The 26432-nt window shown below is 44.7% G+C and overlaps 1 protein-coding gene across 3 annotated transcripts in view; it reads right to left on the minus strand.

Moving 5' to 3' along the window:
• Positions 1-24713, minus strand: part of RBPJ (recombination signal binding protein for immunoglobulin kappa J region) — a 142712-nt gene extending 117999 nt beyond the window's left edge. The window contains exon 1 of one of the 3 annotated variants that reach the window (XM_045284085.1): positions 24695-24713. In XM_045284085.1, coding sequence (XP_045140020.1) covers positions 24695-24702 — 8 coding nt within the window. In that variant the 5' untranslated portion in view covers positions 24703-24713. Of the gene's footprint in view, positions 1-76; positions 148-310; positions 332-24694 lie in introns of those variants that run through there. The other 2 variants (XM_030888574.2, XM_030888573.2) reach the window with 2 other exon arrangements.
• Between the last annotated feature and the right edge of the window lie 1719 nt (positions 24714-26432).

A 26432-nucleotide genomic window follows, 5' to 3' on the forward strand; every position in this document is an offset into this window, starting at 1 on the left:
AGCCCGCCGCCCGCCTCAGGCTGCGAGACGCCCGCAACTTTGCCCGTTCCCACCGCTCCGCTTCCCTCAGACTTACCCTGTCACAACAGGCGCCATCTTCCACAAACTCTCGCCAAAACTCCAACCCTCGCGAGATTCTCCCCGACGCTTTCCCGAGTCCCTCTCCCCCGCCCTTCCCTTTTTCCTCACTCCTCGAGTCCACCCAGCCCCCTCGCTCCGCTTCCCCTCTCTGCCGCCGCGCAGAGCCAGACGCCTCGCGCCGCCCGCGGAGTAAAGGGATCCTGCTCGCTGCCTTTCCCTGGAAACCTACCCAAGCGATGGAGCATGCGCAGGCGGCGCCTCCGCGGGCGAGCCCTCCGTGTGGTCCATGGGGAGCGCTCCGGTTTATCCGGGTTTTGGGACGCACCCTGAGGGCCGTGCGAGGAGACTGAGGAAAACCGGAGGGGATTACAACTGGGACGGGGAATGAAGGGGTCAGGAGGCGGGGCCGAGGGCAAGGGAGGAGGGGTCCTGGGAAAACCGACCGCGTTTCACGGGCCTACGCGAAACACCTCCTCAAATGGGTGTTTTCCAAGTGTCTTCCCGCTCGCTCTGGGTTCCCAGCCCTTTCCATTCATTCAACTGTTCAATTGGATGCCTGCGTTTCTGCGTTAGGTGCTGGAACGCCTGAAACACCTGGGGTCGGGGGAGTGGCATTCCAGAAGCACCTTCATTCATTCCGCCCCCAGACTGATGGGAGACAGCCGCGTTGGCGACGTGGTCCGACCCCTGCGGAGCTTGGGACTCGGACAACTTTGGCCCTTGAGGGCTGTCGCCCGAGCTGCCTCCCCTCTGGGTGCGAAACGAGGTCAAGCCAGGCCTCTGGCAATGGCACCCATCGCACGTGCAAGCCCCCGAATGCCTACTTGTTTTCAGAAGTGAAAACTACGTCGGGATCGAGAGCTACCACAGCGCGCTCCCCCCTGACCTGGGTGCGCCCTCCAAGCTCGCTCCCCACCCTGCGGCGCAGAGAACCGCGGGCTGAGCGAGCTTCTAGGTCCCCAGCCCGCAGCTGGCAGTGTGTGACCCCAGGTGACTATGGGGCCGACAGGGCACTGGGCCTACGGTGGACCTGGCACTGCCGGACCTCCGCCGTACATAAAGGAGGAATAAGCTTGAGAGACCCCAAGCAAACTTGACCTGCCTGGGAATTTAACGGAAAGGTGCGGGGCCCCCGAACCGCGCTTCCCTCCCTACCTGCCACCCTCCTCTCCTCCTACTCCCGCCCTTTCCTTTCCTAGAGATTCCCAGCGCCAGCTCTGCCTCCCGCAGGGAACCCCAAAACCCGGAGAACTGGAATCCTCCGGCCGAAACCTGCTGACGGCGCTGCAGGATTGGCGCGGCGCGCGTTAAAGGCACTGCGCATGTGCCCGATGCGGGCAGCCCAGTCTCACGCTACACCTCCTTCCACTACGCTCGCAGTCTGAGCCTCAGACACAACACGGGCCGTGGGAAATTTCCTAAGCCTCGCGAGAACGCGCCCGAGCGCTGGCGGGACAGGTGTTTGCCTCGTGCAGCTTGGGGCGCTGTTCGCGTAGCGCGTGCCCGGCCGCCGGGTGGGGTGGGGAAGGAGGGAGAGGCTCGCGCGGAGGCGGGGCCGGTGGGCGCGTGGCGGAGCACGCGGGGCGCAGGTCGCTTAGGCCGCAGGCCCGACGCCCCCTTGCCACCTCCCTGACGCTCAGAGCAATTAATGGGGAGGGGGACCTCGGGGTAGTAGAACTGCCCCCGGTGCGGTCAGACACCAGGGCAGGAGGCACCTCAGACCCACCTCCCGGGGAGGTTTCCTGCCGCCCTCCAGGAGTCTGGTACTTTCCTCCAAAGTGTTAGACGCCGTGGTTTCCGCCTCCGGAGCTGACGGACAGTCCCCAGCGTCTCCTTTGAGTCATGCATGCCCTCTGAGTCAACTAGCAGGGCCTCCACTTCACCAATTTTCAAACAAGCCCTAGTTGCCTTAGCTACTTTACTTTCCTCCAGCAGTTCTCGGTCTCCTCTTCTGGGCTTGTACATTAGGGTGGGGTCGGGGTGGGAATGGCTGCTCTGCCTCCCACCTTGTAACACTGTAGACCCTACTTCCCACTTAGGGTTACTGGTCTTTTTTTTAATCATCCCTTCCCCAATCCCCTCCCAGCCTTTTTAAATGATCCCTACATATTACTTTCTGATTTTTGTTTTGTTTTCTCCCCACGATTATGACATCATTTTGGTTTACTTTCCTTCCCCTTTCCTCTCTTTTTGGTTGAAAGATTCCATTGTAGGTGATATTTTCGCAGATGCTTCAGTGACCTACTGTATAGCCATGCCTTTCTCTTGGATTCTTATTTTGTCCAGGAAGTCCCTGATTACATTCCTCCATCGGACTCAATGCACATTGGCCCTGAGTGTGGTGTCTGTACCAGCCCAGCTTAGCCTTTTATTGTCTAGGAATTGGTGTCTTGCTGAGAGCACATCCTTGACTTGCTAATGAAGACCTGCATGGAATTTTCATTCCTGAGGGACTGTGAGCCCTAGTCTAGCCGGAGCTCAGGCCCTGTTGTGGACAGGCAATTGAAATGTTTTCGTTGTTAGGTGTGCACAAGTGTGCATGCATTGTACTTGCCTATGTCTTGGGTTATTATTTCACACAAAAAGAGACGCTACAAGAGCATTTAACGTTACAGTTCTGCTGTTTAATGTCCACGATAACATTTGGTGAAATGGGATATTATGTGATTTGGACATTGTGTGAACTGTCTCTGACTCACCAGCAATAGCATTCCCTGGCTCTCCACCCTCGTGTTGTTTAACTTTGGTCTCATTTCCAAACCAAGGTTTCTCCTTTGCCTCTTGCTGCTGCTATCACCAGCACTGGCTTTGCCCTATTTGGGAGTCATGGTGTACTTTACAATAATATTTTCGAAAAAGAAATAAACAGATAATGCTACAAACACTCAACAGGATACATAGCATATAGTATATCATTTCTTAGTAGGGAATATTCACTTCAAAAAAATAATAGAAAGTACGGTATACACACAAGCCACTAACATAGGTATTCATTTTAACTATCAAGACATAAAAATTATAGGTTGGGGGCCGGGGTCAAAGGGCTTCAAAAAGTAGAACAATGGAATTTACAGCTGATGAAAGATTTTCATGAGCTTTTTAAGCCCCCTTGTATATGAACTGTACTATTACACACTTGGCAGTCAATCACTTTGTATACAAAAGATAGGAGAAACACATGTTGCATGTGGGAAGCTGTTGTGTGTGCTACATCTGGTTCTGTCCACTACATTCCATTCTCCTATCAGGATTTTTGAACTGTTATGAGACCATGGATGTATATGCGGTTGGATGTTGTCCGAACAGGCACTAGGTGTCCATATCTCAGAGTAAGGCTTAACTCAAGAGGAGCACAAGGCCTTTTGGACCCCTCCTCTGAGCCTGCCTTTCAAGAAGCTGTTTGTACTATGGTCTAGGCCCCTGATCTGATATGGAGCCATGGCCCTGTGAGAGCTGCAGTGCCCTGGAAAGCAGTGATAACCACAATGATGATCACTACATCACCCTAAAAGCTTGCTCTAAACTATACAGTCTGTAGTAACCTTCTCAGAACTCAGTAATGACAGCGTGATCCTTCCAACTCTTGAGCCAAGAACCTTGGGATGAACTTACTCACGCCCCCCACACACACACCTTACACCCAACATCCACCAGTCTCAGAGAAAATCATGCTAGTGCCACTCTCAAAATATACCCACAAGGCCATCTCAGTCCTTACCTGAGTTCAAGAAGTGCCCAAGTTGATCTTCTTTCTACTCTTGCCTCCTCGCAGTCTGTGCTCAACAGAGGATGCAGAGGGGTCCTGTGCTCAGACCTATCCAGACGTTCCTCATTTCACAAACTGGCCTGCTGCCAAAACTTCCTGACCTCTGACCTTACCTCATCCTGTCTTCCAACCCTTGCCTACTGAGTTCTAACACTCTGGCTTCCTTGCTCTCCTGGGACACATGAGCACACCCTCAACTCTGGACCTTTGCTGTGCCTGGAGTGTCACTACACCTTGCTCAAGTGTCACCTCAATGAAGTCTTCTCTGACCACCCTTCCAAAAAGCGACTCCCCATAGTCCATCGATCCCATCCTTTCTTTGTTTCCCACAGTATTTATAAGCCAACACACCATTTATCCTTACTATTTCCCATCTCTCTTCTCCTACTGTCAGGGCATCTTAATGAGGGCAGAGACTTGTCTTGTGTTCAAGCTTCAGCCACCAGAGCAGGGCTGGGCAGGTTAGGTCCTTAGTATGAGCAGGGTATCTTCCACTTTGGGATAGATTAGGATCATGAAGACTCACTCAGCCTTCTAACTGTTGAAACAACATTGGGGAAATCCAGTGATGGGTACCCTTATAACCAGCCTGGCTGAGTAGGGGGACAAAGTCTACAACGTAACCAACCACCTGTGTTGACTTGATGCAAAAATAAAAGCTCTTACCCTTGTATCAATACCTGTGCTTGCTGGAAGTGAGGAGCACTTAAAGCATTTGCTGATGAAGATCAAGGAGCCTTCAGTATGGATTACAACTCTAAGTGTAAAACAGAAAACTAAGAAGCCCAAAATGCTTACAACTGGAACAGTAGGTGACATCGCGATAAATGGGAAAAAGACTGAAGTTTTCAAGGATTTCCTCTTGCTTGGATCCACAATCAGTGCTCATGGCAGCAGCAGTCAAGAGATCAAAAGGTGCACTCTGCACTGGGTGAATCTATTGCACCAGACCTTGTTGAAATGTTGAAGAGCAAGGATGTGACTTTGAGGATTAAGGTGTACCTGACCCAAACCATAAATCGCCCCATATGCATTTGAAAGTTAGACATTGAATACAGAAGACCAAAGAAACAGCAATCCATTTGAACTACATGTTGGCAAAGAATGTTGAAAATACTATGGACTGCCAAAAGAACAAACAGATCTGTCTCGGAAAAAGTACAACCAGAAGGCTTCTTAAGAGGCAAGGATGGCAAGACTTCCTCTCACATACTTTGGACATGTTGTCAGGAGAGACCAGTCCCCGGAGAAGGACATGATGCTTGCAAAAGTTCAGGGGCAGCGGGAAAGAGGAAAGCCCTTGAGCTCAAACATAGCAATTATGAGCATGGCGTGAGTTCAGGCAGTGTTTCCTTCCGTTGTGAGGAGGGTTGCTCTCAGTTGGAATCCACCCTGTGGCACCTAGCAGCCACCACGGCCCTTGAGCTAGACCAGCAGTTCAGTGGATAAGGCCACATTTACATCACGTGTTTCCTTTACTCTTGAGAAATACAAGGAAGGAAACACGGTTGACAGGATATATGGAAACAAATTTTTGGAAGACGCAGAAGCAAATTGTGAAGAAACCAATATTCTCAGAGGTTTCCAATGGGCGTGGAAATGGGAAGGACACTTATCAAAAACATTTTGGCGAAATTTATCACTACTTGCCAATCCTACTATTCCGCCTCCAGAAATTTAGTCCACAAATATTTTCACCTCTGTGAAATCACCAATCTGCTGCATTAAATATGGCATAACCCTCTATGTGGCCATCCAGAGCTATTTAGATAGGAAATTGTGATACATTCCTAGAGGGGATACATTCATAGAGTCTGCTAATAAAGAGAGGCTGTTTGTTATGTGCTTATGTGGAAGGCTCACAAAGGTAGATGATATTTTAGAGTCGATGAAGTTAAAAAACAAAATCACACTGCCATCAAGTCGATTCTGACTCTTAGCAACCCTGTATAAGGTTGCCGAGACAAGGCAGGGTTTCTAAGGTGGTCAGTCTAAGGCAGCAGATCACCGTGTGGTTCTCCCGAGGACTGGCTGGTAGGTTTGAACTGCCAGTCTTGTGATGAGTAGTCAAATGTGCACTGAACAGCACCAACAGTGATAGATAAGTAAAGGGCTGTGGGAGCTTCAAAATCTTCGTGGGGAAATTCCACGATCTCTTCATTCCAAATTTCAGGAACTTCCCCCAATCCCCTTGTACGTACTTCTTCACTGTATATGTCTAAAATGGCTCTCTGAGGACCAGGGAGGTCACCGAGACTGCCTTTGCCATGAAGGATGTGATGACTGGAGGCCAAAGTCGCGGAACTCTTCTCTTGGGGCCTTGGAGTTCTGTACCATCTGTGGGGATTGCCTATTTAGAAGGGGATTGCTAAAACATCAAAAGGACCCAATAAAATGATTTGCTTTCTCCAGCTTCCTCATAGAATTCTTTGCTAATGAAAGTTACACATGTGGTCTGCATCACAGTAGAATTCAGGACCACAGACCTGCCGCCTGTCTCGCGGTACTGCACCACAACCTATTATTGACCCAGCTCTTGTCATCCCTACAGACAGCCTGCTCAGGTTACCTGCCATGACATGTCCGCCATCAGCTTTTATGTGCCAAGTTGGATAAGGCAAAGAAAGGGGGACCTCAGGAACTTCTCTGGTGAACAGAAGACCCAGGCCCAACGCAGAGCAACTCCAGGCTGGAATAGGAGTAGGAGTTTGATAGCACTGGGTGCCCAATGGAAGAAGCCGCTAACTCTTGCCTGATGGGGTCAGGGAAGGCTTAGCCAAAGTGACTTTTGAGCAGACTCTTGAGAGAGTAGGGGCTGAGAAGCCCCAAAGAGGAGGTGTAAACAGAGCCAGGGAAACACCATCTTTGGGCCCTGAGGTGTGAATGTGCATCTTGGATGCACAGGAACCCCAGGTGCGGTTTTGGTGCATATCAAAGAGGGACCTGGTAGAACTGTGGCCCCCAAAAGTCAGGGTACAGCAGAATCATCTGGATCCCATTCCCTGAGACCAAAGAGTACATCTGGGGCAAAGCCGGGGAACAGGCATTTGGAGCAGGTTGCTCAGAGATGCTGGTACAAATTGTCTGTGGGAGGGAGGGGGAGAAAGAGGAGCTGATACCAAGAGCTCAGGTGGAAAGAAAATGTTTTGGAAATGATGATGGCAACATATGTACAAACATACTTGATAAAATTGATGTATGGATTATTATAAGAGCTGTAAGAGCCCCCAATTAGATGGGGCCCACTTTCCGCTTGACGCTTCAGTGTGAAGGCCGGGGTGATGGCATCTGTTGCCATGTCTTTTATTTCTTAAAGCAATAAGTGAAATGTTTTAAAATCAACAGAACAGGATGTATGTATGGATTGTGATAAGAGTTGAGCCCCTAGTAAAATGATTTTTTTTTAATCAACAGAACATTTAAAAATTAAGAGGGAGGCAAACAGACATGTGAAGCACTTGCAGGGTGCTCTGGAGGGGATCCTGGCATTTTGCTGCCATGTTTTAAGCCCACTGATGGTGTAACAGGACTCTGTCTGTAATGTATGCCGTCAGAGGATCCCGTGGCACTGAGCTTTCACTAGGCACCCTCACGATTAATGATGCACTGGGAACCACGAGCTGGGGACACAGTGACTGGGATCAACCAGACACTGGGACCTTAAAGTCACTCACCGCCGACTCACCAAAACTGCCCCCTGGGATCCTGAGACGTCCCTTCTGTTGAGAGCAGACAGCCTTTGCTTTCTCCCAAGGTGGATCTGAGCAGTTGATTTTGTGGTCAGCAGCGCAGTGAGCAACCTACTATGCCACCAGAGCTCTTTAGAAACATGACTTAACCTGTCACTGCCTCAGTTTTCCTTACCAATAAAACAGAGGCAATAAACGAGAGCTAATGGATGGGACAATTTTGAGGGTAGCAAACAAACATTGCCACCAGGTCAATTTGACACACATGAACCCCACGTGTTACAGTCACAGTGACCCACTGGGTGTTCTGTATTCTTTAGGAAGCAGGTTACCAGGCCTTTCTTCTGTGATCTGATTGACTGCGTTCAAACTACTAACCATGACATTAGTACCAAAATAATTAATTCACTGCCGCTGAGTCAATTCCAATTCAAAGTGGCCCGACACTGGGTCTCTAAGACTAAATCTCTTCAGGAGCAGACAGCCTCATCTTTCTCCCTCAGAGCAGCTGGTGAGTTTGAACTGCCAATCTTGCCATCATGTTCATCGGGTTACCAATCTAATGCTTAATTCACAGTGCCACCAAACCCAAACTCACTGCCATGAAGTCTATCCCAATTCATAGCAACACACACACCCCACCCACCCCCCATTAGATGGGATAGAACTGCCCCTGAGAATGTCTGAGACCATAGCTTTCACGAAGGCAGAAAGCCCCGTCTTTCTCCCGGGGAGTAGCTGGTGGTTTCAAACTGCTGGTCAAAGAGTTAGCAGCCCCACTGAGAAGCACTATGCCACCAGGACTCCTACAAAGCACCAACTAGTTTTGACACCCACTGACCTCACTGTAAAGATGAGAAGAGTTTGTCGAAGCACCTCGAAGGATGCCTATCACGTAGTATGACTGTCCAAGGATTCGCTTTTTGTTGTTATTCAACAAATCTATAAAATGCATTGATCTCACCAAGGTGCTTGTAGAACATGTCAAAATACATCTAACCTTTCAAAAATCAGTGCTTGGAAGGCCAAGTGACGTGCTGATTGTATCCAGATGAGTGTTAATACGATTCTTGATGAGATTCCGCTCAGAAATGATGATGGCATCGTTATTTAATTTCTGAGAGGCTCTGAGTCCTGACAGTTAGGGAGAGGGGCTGTCCCTGGGCAGTGAGAGCCTGTGTGTGTGTGGGGGGTGGGGGTGGGGGGTTTGAAGCGGTTTGACTTGATCCCAAAGTGGCTCTGCTGGAGCTACCCGGATAACCCTGTGAGCGATTCAGACGCCCTTCGTCTGCAGATGTTTCTTAATTCATGGCTTGCCAGCTATCTCCGTGCCGCCCTTGTATTTATAGGGTAATCCCTATCATTTTCTACTGTGCGTTAATCAAGGTTAATAGAACGTGTAGGGGATTGAAAGACCATCGAGAAGGCTTCCCCCAGACTATACAATTCAATAAGGAAAGCAAGCTCCAACTCCAGGATTAAAAGAACGAGAACTCAGAAAATGAGTCACGGAGGGCGGGGAGGGAGAACTGGAGAAACAAAAGTAAATATCTATCCTTCGCTTCCCAATTGTGTTTGATTGGCACGGTTCTTTGGCCCTGGACATGTGACTTTCTGTCCTTTTTTGCAGGCTGGAGTTAAGCTTTGCTTCGCTTGCTAACGTGGAGGCAGTTCAAGAAAGCCAAGCAAGGAGGGGGGCTACGTGCCCTCGGGCTGTGAGGGGCATCAGACGCAGGGCGGTGAGAAGAATGTGCGTAAATTGAATAATTTGTCCAACGTTTTCTCAGTGTGAAGGCCATTGGCAGAAAATGTGTTCCATGTGTGATTGATATATTTTGTTCTTTCCCAAAATGAAGATAAAGCCAGTTAACACTCTCTGTACAAGGAAGGGAAGTGCCATGTGCATCATAAAACTCTCGCTCTCTGGATATAAAAGACTATGGTTAAATCTTTATTTCCTCAACTTTGCCCTTGGTGGACTGTTTCCAGCCAGGATTGAACACCCAGTTTAAAAGAGAGAAAGAAAGCAAGGTATCGAGAAAAGAGCATCGGAATCCCGATCACCGTGAAACCCGCTCTCCACCACTGACCAGCTGGCTAACATTGAACAGGTTTTAAGTTTTCCTCATCAGATAGGGGGAATGGAAAGCCTATTAGCACAGGATCATTTTGAAAATTCAGAGAGATAGTATACAGTAGCAAATAATAATACCATCCATAACAATTGGATGCGCAGTAAACCAAACCAAAGCCATTGCCATCAAGTGCTTCCCCACTCACAGTGACCCTACAAGACAGAGTAGAACTGCCTCTGGGTTAGAAACACTGACCTTGCAGTTGGCAGATCCATGCATAACTCACTGCACACCAGGGCTCAGTACCAAAGAAGCAAACCACCCCACTGCTATTGTGATTCTCACTCCTAGAGACCCTACAAGGCAGGGTAGAACTGCTCCCATGGGGTTTGCAAGACTAAATTTTTGTGAGAGTTGACAGCAAGTTGAACTCCTCTTGGAGTGGCTGGGGGATCAAACTGCTTACCGAAAGCCAGCAGGTCAGTATGTAACCCATTATGCCACCTGTTCTGGACTTGGTTTTTGTTTCTTTGTTTTAATTCTCCAACCCATACCTACCTCCAGTTTCCTTAACCATCGTGGATTAATACCATTTGTCTAGAGATTCCTTGCAAGGATCCAATAAGCTTATGATGTAGGTAACTACATGGAAAGATTTATCCTCAAATGAGTTCGTGGTATCTTAATTTGGGTTGGCGCTTGTCTTTGTAAATATCTGGGTTTTTTTAGCAAAACGTTCCTGCACTTTTTCCTCTGATGTGTGTTATTATTAACCTTGTGCACACTGGCCTTTTACCAGCTTTTCAAAGAAAGGCAACCAGAGGCCCAGAAAGGTTTCATTCGTTCTATTTATGTTGCTTTGTGTCACAGATAGTGTAATGATAAGCATCGGCATGCAGTTATGACCTTTGTGGCTGGCACCCTTGCCCAAAAGAGAAAATAGACTAAGGACTAAGAAAACCAGCTTTGGAACCAGCCTGTCCACACAGTGTCAAGTAGTGAGAGACATTCTGGTGAATTCTAACTCTGTCAAAGCTCGCTGATTAACCCACAGGGCCCTCCTATCTCATAATCAAAGTGCAACGTTTCCTTGTTTAACGGTCACCATTATGTCCGTATGCTAATAGTTTTATGTTTCCATTCAATGTTGTCTAGAATGGGGAAATTGAAAAAAAAAAAAAAAAGATAAAATGAATGCTAGGAAAAAGAATCCAAAATATTTCTATGTAAGCTACTAGTAATGGAGCGCTGGTGGCATAATGGTGGTGTGCTGGGCTGCTATCCACAAGGTCTGCAGTTCGAAAGCACCAGCTGCCCCCAGGCATACAGAGAAGGCTCTCTGTTCCCATAAAGAGTTACAGCCTCAGAAACCCACAGGGGCAGCTTATAGCCTGTCTTACAGGATTGCCGTGAGTCAGAATTGACTCGATGGCAGTTTGTTAAGTGAAGTAGAGAGGACAGAGTTGGTTTTATACAATGGGCAGGTCTGAAAAGTGTCATACCAATTTCAGAGTGGAGTGTTTCAGGGATCATAATGCCCTACAGAGGCTTTCTATTTCAAGGAATACTTAAGGACTTTATGTCAGATATTATAACTACTATTGTCCTGTATGTAGTTTTGCTACTTAAATTGTTTAACTGTAGTCTGTCATGATTATCATCCTATAGAAGTTTATGTGTGTGTGTGTGTGTGTGTGTGTGTGTATATAGTAACATTATATATATGTATATTAAGGTGTTATGAATGCCCTGATAGTGGGGAGAAAAAACAAACACTTCTTGAGATCTTAATCCAGATTGCCTCCCAGCTAAGTACTTTGGATGACTTGGAAATTTATGCATGCTTCGTTTTTATGTCTTTCTTCTTCCAACGTTCCAAACACTTGGCCTAAATCCTACCCTCTGAGTGGCTTTTGACTTCTGGGAGAGTTATGACCGTGGTCTGGGAGAAGCATTTGGCTCTTACTTTTCCTTTCAAGTGTAAAGCTCTCCAGAAATGTTCTTATGAAAGCCCAATCTGATTTCCATCACACACTTTACCTACCTCGCATCATATTTTCCTTCCCCAGCAAACACGAAGTATTTTTAACTAGCACAGCTATATCTGTATTTTTATGGTACTTTCCAAGTTTCCAAAACAGGCACCGAATCAGAGAATCTCAGCAGAGGAAGAAGGACTTAAACACGGAAAGAGGACTTCTGAAAAACAGCTTATATACAGATGTATTTCATTGTATGACGTGTTTTTTGAGAAGCTGTAGATCAATCTAGCATGCAATAGCAAACTGCATATTGAAAATGATTCTGTGCTATCTAAGTGGTGATGCCACAATAAATAAGGTTCTGAGACCCTCCCCTGGCATAGCTCGTCTATCCTCAGGACCGTGCCGTGGAGCTATGGATCCGAGGATAAAACTCGAAGTCAAATTGTTATCAATGAGTTGTTTGTTTCTTTGTGCTGTTGAAATTAGAATTATATGTGTACTACCACCTGGTAGTGTGCATCTGGTATCAAGTACTCAAGAGTTTTAGATGAGAATTTTAGGAGATTATTTTTTTGCATACATATTATTTTCAAAATCAGTTCCAGTAAAGACAAAGACATCGCAAGAAAACTGTCGACGATTGCAATGAGCGAGCTGAATCCGAATGTCTTTGAATTGTTGGGCGTCAAACTAGGATCTGCGCTGAAGGCCTTCACCTAGTTCACAATTAAAAAGTTTTCTTAAAAAAAGAAATAAACCTGAAGATGAATGCCTCTCACAAGTTTAGACACAAAATCCTCAGCAAACACTGGTAAATACCCCACAACTCATGAATAAGAGGAAACTTCGGCAAACTGGTAAAAGACATTGACAAAAATTCCCAGATAGCATCAGGTGTAAAAGTAGAAGACTGGATTCCTTTCCCACCCACCCACCCCACCCATCCCTGCCCCAGCTGCCAGAAAGAAAGCGAAGACTCCCAATCTCACCACTTCCCTTCAGTGTTGTGCAGGAGGGTCTGACCAGAGCAATTAGGAGAGAAAATGAAATAGAAGTAATGTGGGCTAGCCAGGAAGAAGTAGAAACATTCCTATTTGGAGAAGACATGTCCTTGTAGATAGAAAATCCTAAGGAATACACACACACACACACACACAACTATTAGAAATAATAAACAAGTTCAGCACTGTTACAGTTTATAAGATTAGCTTGTGAAAATCTATTCTATTTCTAGACACAAGGACTCATCGGAAAATGTCATTAAAAGGACATCAGTGAAAATAAAGCAGCTCCTCGAAATAAAGATCCTACTCAGGTACAACTGAAAACCTCATGGGATTTGGTTTCTTGGCTCACAGGTTTAGGGCTGTGGTTTTGTGTGTCTATCCAGATGCTTGGCAGATGTTATCATCAGAGTCTCTGTCGTATCCTAGTTCACGGAGTAGTGGACTGGTTCTTAAAAGCTTGCAAGCAGCCCCTCAACATACAATCGGTCCCTATTCACCTACAGCAATCGAAGTAGACTTGAGAATCGGAGAAAGAAATGGTCTACAGGTCTAATTCTATCCAGAAGTGACTTTGTCCTTTGCTGTGAGACCAGAAAAATAAAGGATGCTACCCTGATACCTTTACTGAATGTTTTGCTTAAGGATGTAAGAGATGTTTTCTGATCAAAAGGTGAACATAAGTGGAACAGAAATTTAAATTCTCATGGAAACTAAGTTTACTTGATCCATTGAAAGCAGTTGAATGAACTCCTGAATCTCTTATTGCCTGGAAATAATTTTTAAACCTTGAACTAACACTACCCATGAAGCCATTTTATAAAATCATTTTATTGGAGAGCTTACAGATATTATAACAATCCATAATTCAGTTAGATCACGCATAATTTTCCAACTGCTACCACCAACAGTTTCAAAACAATTTCTTTCTTGAACTCTTTGATATCAGCTCCCCTTTATCCCCTCCTTCCCCACCCAGGAACCTTTATTATTATATATATATTTTTTTTATTATTATATTATATACTATGATTTTATTTGTTTGTTTGCTGTATCTTATATACCATCCATTGTATCCTGTAATTCTGTTATTTGCTCCCCTCGAGTGGGAAGCTAAATAATACTTTAGCTCAATTAATAAAAAATGTTTGCCTTCACCATGGCATTCTTTTAAAGAATTACCTGTGTGTGACCAACAGCGTGACAACAGTAACCCTACGGTGAAGATGAGCATTGCCAAACCCACCCTGAAGAAAGAGCAAAGTTGGAAGACCCACACTGACCTGTTTAAAAACTTACTACATCGTTACAGCAATGAAGACCTAAAGACGCCTACAAATCCATAGACTAGAACTGAGAATCTAGAAATGAGTCTTCACGTTTATAACCAATTGACTTTCAACAAGGGTAGCAATTCATTGGGGGAAGAATGGTCTTTAGAACAAATGGTGCTGGGACAACTGTATACCCGCATGCAAAAGACCAGATTTGGACCCAAATATCATACGCTTGACAAAAATGAACTCAAAATGGATCAAAAGCCTCAATGTAGAAGGTAAAACTAAAAACCCTTTGGAAAGGTCATTTAGTAAATTGTTGTGCACATGGATTGGGCAATGGTTTTTTTGTGAGGTGAGTGGTTTGAATGACAGTTAACTGCACATGAAGCAATGGCACCAGCTTAGCTAGGGCACCAGCAGCACAAGTAAAAGAAAAAATTAAAGAGTAAAATAGGCTTCTGCGACTATATATCTTTACAGGAGTAGAAAGCCTCACTGTTCTCCTGTGGAGTAGCTAGTGGTTTTGAACAACTGACCTTGAGGTTAGTAGTCCAACTAGTAACCGCTATGCCACAGGGGCTCCTCTAAATCCCATCTTAGGCAACAAATGTGCATATGTGCTTGACACAATGGATGTATGTATGGATTGTGACAAGAATTGTATGAGGCCCCAATAAAATGATAAAAAAAAAACAACCTACCTTATTGTGTGTGGAGTTGCTGTAACTCCACAGCAGCTAACAACCACCACCTTGGGTATGTCCCTTAAGTTTCCTCCTTTGCAAAAGCAGGATATTAATATCGCCTCATGCATTTTTAGTAAATAAGTACCACATGTCCCTACATTGCAACAGGCGTGGCACAAGGTAAGTGTTCTGTCCACAGAGTCGTCCTCTGTTTGGATGAATGTTTTGCGCCGTTCACCTGCAACTTTGTTAGACCTTGACCATGATGAGTTCCACCAAGAACCAGAGCTGGGGAAACCAAAGTTGACCTCAGTATAAGTGCCTAAATTTTTCATCCAATTGTCTCTTTATTGCCTCTACTGCACCAACTACATATGTTACTCAGGACTTTGCTGGGTCCCATCCGGGCACTGTTTTAGGCACTGTTGAGATGGGGCTGAACTACTAAGACAAGATCAGGCCTCAGGGTACTCTTATTCAAGTACAGGGACAGATAACAAAATGGTAAACAAACAAGGTCATTTTAAAAATGATACTCCCACCTGCTAGTTCAGTGGTTCTCAACCTTCCTAATGTCGCCACCCTTTAATACAGTTCCTCATTTCGTTGGTACTTCATAACTCTAATTTTACTACTGCTATGAATCAGGCGACCCCTGTGACAGGATCGTTCGACCCACAAATGGGTCGCGACCCACAGGTTGAGAACCGCTGTGCTAGTTGGTTGTCCTGGAGTGGCTTGCATGTGGCTGTGACGTTGGAAACGATGCCACTGGCATTTCATACATGCGCAGGGTTGCTTGTGGTGGACAGGTTTCAACTTCTAGACTAAGATTATACAGAAAGGCCTGGCAAACAAATTCTGAGAAGTAGCCAGTGAAAATTCTGTGGATCACAGCAGAATACTGTCCAGGCAGTCCTAGAAGATGAACTCCTTAGGTCAGAGAGAACTCAGCTCTACAGTGGGCCCAACAATGACTCTGAGTAGACCAGCCATGGTGAATGTGGTGTTGTGCAGGACCGGGGGCCACTTCATTCTCTTGTACCTGGGGTCCCCGTGAGGGCAACTCAATAAGGATGACAGTAGTAATTTCAACAGAGCAAAGTGGCTTGGGAGAAAAAAGCAGAGGCCAGCTTTATTTAGGTCATCTGTCATCTTAATAGGAATTCCTCCTCGGTGCATTTAAACTACTCTTAAGTACTTTATTCTCCTTTTAAAAAAATCCTCCATTTCTAAAAGACAGCTTTTCAAACAATCCAAGTGTAAAGCAACCACCTTTACAATTTTAAGCTCACGAAGTAGTTATCAAGGAGTTCTCCTGGCACAGTGGTTATGTGTTGGTCTGCTAACAGCGAGGTTAGCTGTTAGAAACCACCAGCCACTCCTCAGGGGAAAGATGCGGTTTCTACTCCCGTAGAGCTCTTATCTCAGAAACCCACAGGGGCAGTTCTACCCTACCCCATAGGGTCGCTGTGAATTGGAATTGGCTTAGTGGCATTGAGTATGTTGGTATCAAAGGAGCCCTGGTGGCGAAGTGAGTTATACTTAGGCTGCTAACTGCAAGGTGAGCAGTTCAAACCTACCACCTGCTCCCCTGGAGAAAGATGATGCTTTCTGCACCCCTTAACACTTACAGCCTCGGAAACCCAAAGGGGCAATTCTGGTCTGTCCTATATGGACACTACTATGAGTCTTGGAATTAACTTGAGGGCAGTGAATTTGATCTGGATATCAAGGAACCCTGGCACGGCGGTAAGGAAAACATTTGACTGCTAACTGCCAGGTCAGTGGTTCAAACCTACCAGCAGCAGCTCCTCCAGAGAAAGACGGGGCTCTCTGCTCCGGTAAGATTCATAGCCTCAAAAGCCCCTATGTAGGGTCACTAGAAGTCAGAATTGCCTCAATTGATGGCTGTGGGTTTGGTTTGGGGTTTGGTATGTAAATATCAAAGTCATTCTGAAGCATAGGTTTGATACCAAATCTGCGACAGTGGAGTCAGTTACTCTACAGGGCTGAGAAGAACTGCTTCATTGCGTTGCTAAGACTAATCTTTCTCCCAAGACAGCTGGTGGGTTCGGTTAGTAGCAAAGAGTTTAACCACTCTGCCACCAAGGCTCCTACACTGCCATCACCAGGGCTCCTAAAACCTGACTCAAAGAGGCCCCAAATGGAGTCACTTGGGCTCAGTCCCATATCAGCAAAGCCAAACCTAAGTCGCTGTTCCCTGTAAATGCCTCATTTCTGGGAAGTCCAAATCCAAGCCAATCACTTGAGTTTACTAGGTGGATACCTAAACCAGCCTAAAGCCAAGACTGTCAGAGCTCCCCCTGACCGCCAAATAACCAAAGAAAATGCCAGCTGGCCATTCCAGAAACTGCCCGGTCTGTCTTGCTGTCTGTCAACTATTTCCGCCAGCACCACCTGTTAGACCACACGTTCCCTGGCATCCAGCTGTATTATAAAACTGATGAATTCATATCCAAATTTAAAATTGAGAAAATATTATTTTATTTTGTTTATTTGAGACATTTTTATTTTATTGATTTTTATTTAAGATTGAGAAAATATTATTTTACTTCGTTTATTTGGGACATTTTAATTTTATTGATTTTTACCATAGGTAGGTTGTCTTTTCTTTTTCTTTTTAATATATTTGAATATTGCTACCTTCCTTTGGTAACACGCTGTGAGAACTGGAAAGTGCGAGTAATCAAAAAGCAGTGCCTCAAGCTATCTAGTGACTTGTACTTATCACCCCCTGACAGCCCACCCATCCAGAGCAATGTAAGGTGGGCATTTTGATCCCTTTTATAAGCGAAGAAGCTGAAGCTGACCCAGAACAGAAGTGGCCACAGAACTCTGAAGCCACACAGCATTGTCTCATTTGCCTGCTCTGCGAAAACCCTGGTTTCTCCATTAAGAAGCTTTTGCTTTAGAAAGAAAGGAACTATGATTTGATCTTCCTTCTGACGCATTTAAAATTTGTTCCAGTTTTCAATAGTTTGTGCTTTCTTCTCCATTGAGGTTTAGCTCTGTTTTACTTTGTAATTGTTGTTTGTTTTAGAAATGTTTTTCTGTGTATGAAATCCAGGATAGGTAAGTGTATAGAGGCAGTAACTGGTTGAATGGTTTCTTGCAGGTGGGACAAGGGAGGTTGGGGGGAAATGGGGAAGCTAGAGTCAATGGGGGCAAGAAGGGAGCAATTGTCCTAAAAGGGATTGTGGTGACAATGGTACCACACTGCTTAAGACGATTGAACCATACTGAATTGTATGATTTGTGAATGATATGCCAAGAAAGATTTTTTTTTTTAAAAGAAAGACAGAAAGAAGGGGGAGAAGGGGAGAATGGAGACAGAAGGGACTTGGGTGCATTGAGATTTGGTCTAAGTGTTGAGGATATATATCACAAAATAACTCCTTCACTTTCCACTTCATTTTGCCTGGGAGGTCACAGACTATCAAAGCTAATGTTCAGAGGAAAGTCTCTGTTTGCCATGACAATAAGGACTGCATGATCTTAAAAGCGGTCTTACTTTTCTAGGGACCAGATTGTTGGGGCGAGAATAATATAATTCCTGTTTGTGTATTGTAAGCTTAGAGAACATTTGTAGGCAGAAGACACCTTGCCCTTGGTTCCTCTCCCTCCGGGCAGTGATGCATTTTCATGCTGATTCAAAGCAAAACCGCCTAAGATGCTATTTTGGTGCACAACAATTTCTCAGAATGGTGTATTCAAACCAAAACAGAAACCGCACGGTGGTGGTAGCATACTCACATTCAATTATTTGTGGACAGAAAAATCTAAGGTACTAAGGGGCCTTCAGTCCTATGCCATATGTTTAAAATGATATTAAAAATCAGCATGATGCTTAGGGTGAGTCCCTTTGATAACAATGGCCTCCCTGCATTCTTTAAGACAAGTTTTTAAAAGGTGATAGATGAACCCAAGAGGCAAGCGAATTTTGGGAATGATGAGGGCAACAAATGTATAGATGTGCTCTACACAATTGATCTATGTATTGTGATGAATTGTATGAGCGCCAATAAATTGATTAAAAAAAAAAAGCTGATAGATGTGTAGACCTGGTGGAATTAACTGATATAAAATGAAAAACATGTCATATATTATTATCACATTAAATTCTGTGCAGAAAAATCATTTCAAAATCTGACTATCTCCCAACTTCTTAATGAATTCTCCCTTCTTCTTCCCTATTCCCAAATCTTCTTTTGGTGGAGTTAAAAAGTTCTCATTTTCCTCATTTTTATTTTCTGGGAGAACTTCTCTTTCTTTTTTCTTTTGAAACACATTTTTCAACTGTCACAGCTTGCATGTTTTAAAGGAACTAATTAATACAACTTCCTTGGACACACCTTTTCCTTCTAAAAGCCTAGGTTTTAATGTCCTTTCAATTTATTCTTCTTACTCCTAGGTAAATTAATTTTGTAGCATGATTTAGTCTTTAAAATGCATTGTAGAATATGACTTTGCTTTTCAAGAACTCTACTGGTCTGCCTGCCTCTAGAATTTGGTTTTATCTTTTTTTTGGTGGCATGATTTTTGACATGGCCCCTTCTTGTCCTCTCCACCCACCCCACCTCCCAACCCTGAAACAGTCTTAACTGTTAATAATACCAAACAAATGTGGTACCGATAATTCTCGTCCAGCATATTGCTTTGAACTTGAGTTTTATAGGAATTTATAAGCCAAACTGTTTCCTCAATTTATGATCACAATGAACAAATATTAGTTATTACGAAGATCCTTTTAAAGCCCCTTCTTCCTCTCCAGTTCCTGTAAAGGGCTTGGCTTTCCCTTGCCGTGTTCACTGACAGGAGACAGAGTTGTGCTCATCTCGTGCAGATCCTCTGCAGGGTTTGCAAAACTACAGCCCATAATCCCCCCTTGAAAAAAGCACGCTGATTATTTGTACTGATGCTAGTTCCAAATATTACAATAGTTCCTGGAACTCTGCCACATTCCTCTCGAGATAGTCATTTGGGAGACTTTGTTGATGATGTGTGCTTTGAATGAAACTTCTAAATTCCAAGACCACAGAATACAGGACTCAACTGTGGCTTAAATGTAATTCTGCTTTCTTTCTTTCTTTCATTCATTCATTCTTTCTTTCTTTCTTTCTTTCACTCATTCATTCTTTCTTTCTTTCTTTCATTCACTCATTCATTCTTTCTTTCTTTCATTCACTCATTCATTCTTTCTTTCATTCACTCATTCATTCTTTCTTTCATTCACTCATTCATTCTTTCTTTCTTTCTTTCATTCACTCATTCATTCTTTCTTTCTTTCTTTCATTCACTCATTCATTCTTTCTTTCTTTTGTTCGTTCTTTCTCTTTCTCTTTCTTTTCCAAAGAAACCTGCTTAGACTAAAACAATATCAAACAACCAGAGAAGGTATGTCCTGTCCTCCCCCCACGCCCCCTCCAAGGATGAGATAAAGTTTGCTGTTTCTAAGGATTGGGGAATGTTGTCAAAAATAGCCTATGGCAAGGTACAACCATTGTGGAAAGCAATATGGCACTACCTCAAACGATTGGGAATAGAAATCCCACATCAGCCAGAAAAACCTCTGCTGGATATAAACCCTAAAGAAGTAACAGCCACAACATGAACAAGCTATGCACTCCCATGTTCATCGGAGCACTGTTCACAACAGCAAGACGTGGCAAACAGCCCTAATGCCCATCAGTAGATTAAGGGATAAAAACTTTGGTAAATGTATACAATGGAATACTTAAAACAACAACAACAAATGATGAAACCACAAAACATCGGACATAGATGGACCTGGAGAGCATTATGCCGAGTGAAGCTGGTCAATCACAAGAGGACATTGAATGAGACAACACTATAAGGATAAAAACCAAAGCCAAGCCTTGCATACCGAAGGGAATGGACTTTGGAGATCCCCAAAGCAGGAAGGGCAAGGGTGGCAAGATGAAGCCATGGACTAGAAGGTTGAGAGGTATTGACTTGGGTGAAAGAGAGGATCGAGATTCATCAGAGGGTGAAGAAAAATCAGTGGGCTAGAACATAGGAGGAGGAGGAGGAGGCTGATGAGGGCTTGAAATACTGAATGCAGAGTTGCTGGTCTGAAATGTAACCCTCCCCATCTAATTCACAATAAAAATTCATTTATTTAAAAAATGACCTGTAGCATTCAGTTTGTTAGTTGGAATGAATTAAAGCATTAAATGGTTTCCTAGAAATCCAGAAAAATGTTTCCTGTAGTGAGTGAGCAAGCTTAATGTGATTTTTAAAAGCATACACAAAACCCTGAAATTAAAATAGAACTTCCCTCCCTTTTACCCCAACCCCACCCCTTAAAAAAAAACCCAACCTTTAAAAAAAAACCCCAACCCCAACAATTAGGTTTATAAACAGTATAATAGCACTTTTTTCTTTAAATTTTAGACAATGTTTAGATAATAAAGCTCCCCACGAATTTTTTCCTTTTAATTCCTTCAGCCCACCCCCTGATGTTGTTTGTTTATTTTAGAACTGGATGCTCCTTCAAAGAACAAAATAGTGGGAGGGTTTTGTTGTTATTTTGTTTTCATGTAAATTTAGACGTGTGTGTGTGTGTGTGTGTGTGTGTGTGTGTGTGTGTGCATCTGATGACAACCTCAGGAAGTTTCCTAACTTTTCAAACGATAGACTTCCTAAGCAGGACTCAATAAAGTATCTGGCTTTAATTGGGTTTTGATCCTGGCTCTTTAGCTCATTGCCACTTAAGTGCACTTTCTTTTACCCTCCACTGCTTCTGCAGCTGGTAACAGAGAGTGAGCACAGTGTGCAGCACCTGTGAGCAACGCCGGCATCATCTAGCAAATTCTCTTTCACTCTAATCAGATGGCTTTCTCTTCAAGATGTTTCCATTTACATTCTCTCTATAATAACCACACACACACACACACAACTTTTTCCAGACACAACCTTTCTGGAATTCCATAAACACAGGATATGAAACATGGGTTAACCACTTGAAAAGAAGCAGACAGTTGCCCACAGAACAGATCCTATGTTTAGGCGACTGTGCTTGCCAAGCCAGGGATCCCTCTGATGCTCTGCCTCAATAATAACAGGACCTGAGAAGACCACCGCCTACTTTGATGGACAGAATGAATTATGGCCTCAGTATGAAGCAGTTCTTAAGGCTGACCTGAATCTTCAGGGAGGGTGGGGCAGGCAACCAATGCAAAGTAGAAAGCTCTGTATTCGAACACCACTTGGTGGGGGAGGGAGTGGAGATCCCCATTATTGTTACAATATAATCATTTGTTATTCATTAATATATAGGAAACTATAGGGATCCTCCACTTTTTGAAGGGTTGGAAACACTTACTGATGAAGATCAAGGATTGCAGTCTTCAGTATGGAGTATAACTCAATGTAAAGAAGACCCGAATCCTCACAACTGGACCAATAGGTAACATCAGGATAAACAAAGAAAAGATTGAAGTTGTCAAGGATTTTGTCTTGCTTGGATCCGTAATCAATGCTCATGAAGATAGTCTGACCCAAGCCATGGTATTGTCAATCGCCTCATATGCATGTGAACGTTGGACACGGAATAAAGAAGACTGAAGAATGGATGCGTTTGAATTATGGTGCCATGGACTGCCAAAAGGACAAACAGATCGGTTTTGGTTCTGTCCAACCAGAAATGGTGAGACTTCATCTCACGTACTTTGGACATGTTATTAGGAAAGACCAGCTCCTGGAGAAGAACCTCATGTTTGATAAAGTGAAAGGGCAGCAACAAAGAGGAAGTCCCTAGACGAGATGGATCGACACAGTGGCTGCAACAGCGGGCTCAGACAGTACCATTGTGAGGATGGCGCAGGACCAGGCAGTGTTGCCTTCTGTTGTGCCGACAGTCGCTATGAGTTGGAACCGATTTGACATCTAGCAGCAATGCTGCTTCTTGAAAGTTTGCTTTATGTCACTTAACGCCTACCTTAGTACCTCTTTTCACTAACTGGAAGAACTTTGAAGAGGATGTCCACTTTTAGGGAAAAGGACAAAAAGCAAAACTCAACTTCATCTTGCAGTGAGTCAGTCAAGAGGGAAGTCCAAGCAGCAATGCCGCTAAACTCGTTCCCTGGGAACCACACTCAGCCTCTGGTATCAAGCCCGCTGAACGTTGTGAACACTCTCTGTTAGTGTTAGTTAGATGTTCTATGTTACTTGGTATGATTTTGTGGGTTGTTTGTTGGGTCTGAGGATGGTCAAGGAATTTCTCCCCTTAGAAACGACTGGCAATGACTTCTCCTTAGGCCAGTTCAGCTTATGATCACCGAACACTACTTTCCAATCGCGGGAGAAACTTGTATATTGCAATACTTCCTGGGCACCAACCACCTGAAAACCTTTATGAAATAGAGAGGAGAGTAAGCAAACGCCTGAAGGTTTGGCTTTTTTCCTCTCAGCTCCCTCTACCGATAGGGAGCCCGATGGGTCTTGTCTGGATACAGGAACACCACCCTGAGCTATGTTCTGCAGCCACATTCAAAGCACCGTCTTAGGACTGAGTCAAGCCCCACCTACCGAACGTGGAAAGAGAACAGAGCACAGGTGGGGACGAGGTTAACGGCCTCTGTTCCCGTAGTTATGATGGGTGATCACTGCACTAAACCATCAGCAACTTCTCTTTCTACCGAAGAGGTGACATCCGGGCGCTCTGCTAGAGCTGCTGATGACAGAAACTGCCAGTTTCAAGAGTCAGATAACCGCTCCAAACTCCACTTAGCACAGGTGCCGGGAATCTGTCCAAGAATCCTTCCAGTAATCCTCACTGGAGGCCCAGAGAGAGAGCTCTCCTGGTCTTTACACCTTCGTTAGTTCAAGGTGTGAGCACAGCAGTCCTTTCTGCCTGGGAAGAACAGTTTGCACCATCAGTGATACTGAACGAATGTGGCAGGAGTACAAGGACTTCCTGTGTTTATCCAATCACTCCATTCTCCTCATTTCACCCTTGGGATAAACTCCATGCCCAGGTTTCCCAAAGGGGACCAGACTGCCCCCCAGGGGGCTGCTGGAAAGATCCAGCGGGCCTTCAAAAGCAGGTACCCACACTACATCCTGGATGATGGGTGGCAGTATCTACAGTTTATAATTACCAGGAGGTTGCTGCACAATTAAAAAAAATTTTTTTTCTGAAAAGGGGATGGTAAATGAGATAAGTTTGAGAAGCCACACTTCACACACATCAAGATCTGAGGGTGCCAATAATAGCAATGACAAGAAAGAAGAAAATGATGGGAACATCGATTGTGGTGTTGATGGCACAGCACTTCTTTCTATGATTGAACTATTGAATTGTATGAACGAGTAGTGGTTATCCATTGGGCTGGTAACCCACAAGGTCCATAGTTTGAAACCACCAGCTACTTTGTGGGAGAAAGCTGGGGCTTTCTACTCCTCTAAAGAGTTACCGTCTCAGAAACTCACAGGAGCGGTCCTCCCCTGTCCTATAGGGTCACTATGAGTTGGCATTGATTCAATGGCCGTGAGTGAATTATAGGCCAATTTTTAAAAAATGGGAGTGTGGACTCCGCAGAGAGATTCAATTCATGGCACTGAAATAACTCCTCAAGATCCTTCTTCCTTGAAACATCCGCCAATCTTCTGATTATTGGACCAGCGGAGACCCATGGTGCCACAATTCTCTGAATGAGGTCTGACATTGTTCACTTGTTCCCTAAGCCCCAAACTCGCCTTCTGATGACTGTAGAAAACCCAGTGGGGGAGCACGAATAGAACTCTCCTTAAGCAACCTGTTTTGACATGGACAGCTCAGAAAACTGGGTGTCACGGGGAAGAGTATGCCTTTGAAATCCCTCCACCTTCTTCAACCTCTTCTACCGGCTACCAGTGGTCTTCTTACGCTCTTGTTTTGGCCCAGCACTCCAATACCACAGCAGAGCCAAACTCTGCTTTCTAAAAAGACAACTAACTAGCCAGATAAAGCAATTCATAATTCATATTGTGAATGGGAGAGAGGAGGTACTTCCATCATGACTTGTGTTGGCACAGGTATGTATGTACACACACACACACACACACACACAATCTTTCTGCCTGGAAAGCAGTCTCACTTACCATCTCATCCAAGAAGTCATTCTGATGGGGGAAATGTTCGCCTGAAGAAAGAGAAGCAAAATGACCTTGTTATTCTTTGCTTAAATATTTTGAATTATTCATATCTCCTCCGCGAAAAGTCCAAAGCTATTCACTCCAGAGAAAATCCCTAGGAGGTATCATTCCTAACCAGGGCACAGACTGGTGAGCAGGGAAGCACACCCACCCCCCAGGGGCTCTGATTTATCCTTGAGTCTTCTCTTTTCCCCTACGCCATGATTTCCAATGCGTTGGCAAGTCCTGTCAGCTGTATCTCCAAGAGCCATCTTCCTCTGCTGTGTCTTAATCCACAGCACCATCCTCTCTCTCCTTGCTGCCATCAAGGTGATTCTGAGTCATAGGAGCCCCACTGGTTTCAGAGCAGAACTAGGGGGTTTTCAATGGCTGTGACCTTGTGGCAGCAGACTGTAAAGCCTATCTTCAGTGGCTCTTTGGGATGGACCCAAACCAAACCAAACCACCATCATGCAGTTCGAGTGCCAACCACCTTCCCCACCCAGGAGCCCTCCCACTTACTGATGAAAGTCAAGTACTACAGTCTTCAATATGGGTCACACCCCAACATAATGAAAACAAAGTCCCACACAACTGGCCCAGCAAGCAACGTCATGGCAACCGGAGAACAGATTGAAATTGTTAAGGATTTCATTGTATTTGGATCCACAATCAATGCCCATGGGTGGAGCCGTGAAGAAATCCAGTGATCTGTTGCCATAGGGAAACTGTTGTCAAAGATCACTTCAATGATAAATTAGCAAAGATGTCATGTTGAAGATCAAGTGGTCCTGACCCAAGACTTGGTGGGTGCTTCCCATCACCTCATATGCATGCAAAAGAAAGCTGGATAATGAATGAGCAAGACTGAAGAAGAAAGAAGACTTTGAATCACAGTGCTGGGGAAGAAGACGAAATATGCTATGGACAAGAGAATGAACACGTCTGATTTGAAAAGGGTGCAGCCAGAATGTGCCTTAGTACCAAGAACAGTTAGACTTCATCTCACATCCTGGGGATGTGTTTTTAGGAGGGACGAGTCCCTGGAGAAGGATATCTTGTTTGATAAAGGAGCAGAGGGTCAGCAAAAAAAAAAAAAAAAGGAAGACCCTCAAGGAGGTGGATTGACACACAGGCTACACCAATGGGCTGAAGCATAGCCACAACTGTGGGCTGTGAGACTGGCACAGGCTGTGATATAGTTATGATTCAGGATGGTGTTATAGGTATAATTCAGTGACACCTAATAGCAGCAACACAATATCTAAATAAAATGCAGTTATCTACTTGTTTGGGAGTATTTTTCCATTAATTGGGAAGACCCTCACAGAATTAGTGTTTGAGAGAAGGCACATCATCATTGGAGCGGAACTTTAGTTCTTTTAGGATAGAACTGAACAGCTGCTTGCACCTGCCTATATATATTTTTTCAGACTAAAGTTATCTATTCCAGGATCATGTGTCATATGGTATAAAGCTTCTGTTTCAATCAGTCACTAATACAAGAGCTTGGATACATTTGAAATTCCTTGGGGCTAAAAATTGGCTGAGGCTTTGGACAGCATGGCTTCTCATAACCAGGCTTAAGTGGGCTGGCTTTCCACGGGGGCAAGAATGCATATTGGCTCTCATCCTGCATGCCACAGAATGATAGCAATGGGGCCCAAGAAAGAGATCTTGTGCTCAGTGGATGTTCCACGGGGGT

Source organism: Echinops telfairi, unplaced genomic scaffold (genome assembly GCF_000313985.2).
Source record: "Echinops telfairi isolate 266 unplaced genomic scaffold, ASM31398v2 ScPeMD7_7468;HRSCAF=8506_0, whole genome shotgun sequence".
NCBI classification, from domain to species: domain Eukaryota; kingdom Metazoa; phylum Chordata; class Mammalia; order Afrosoricida; family Tenrecidae; genus Echinops; species Echinops telfairi.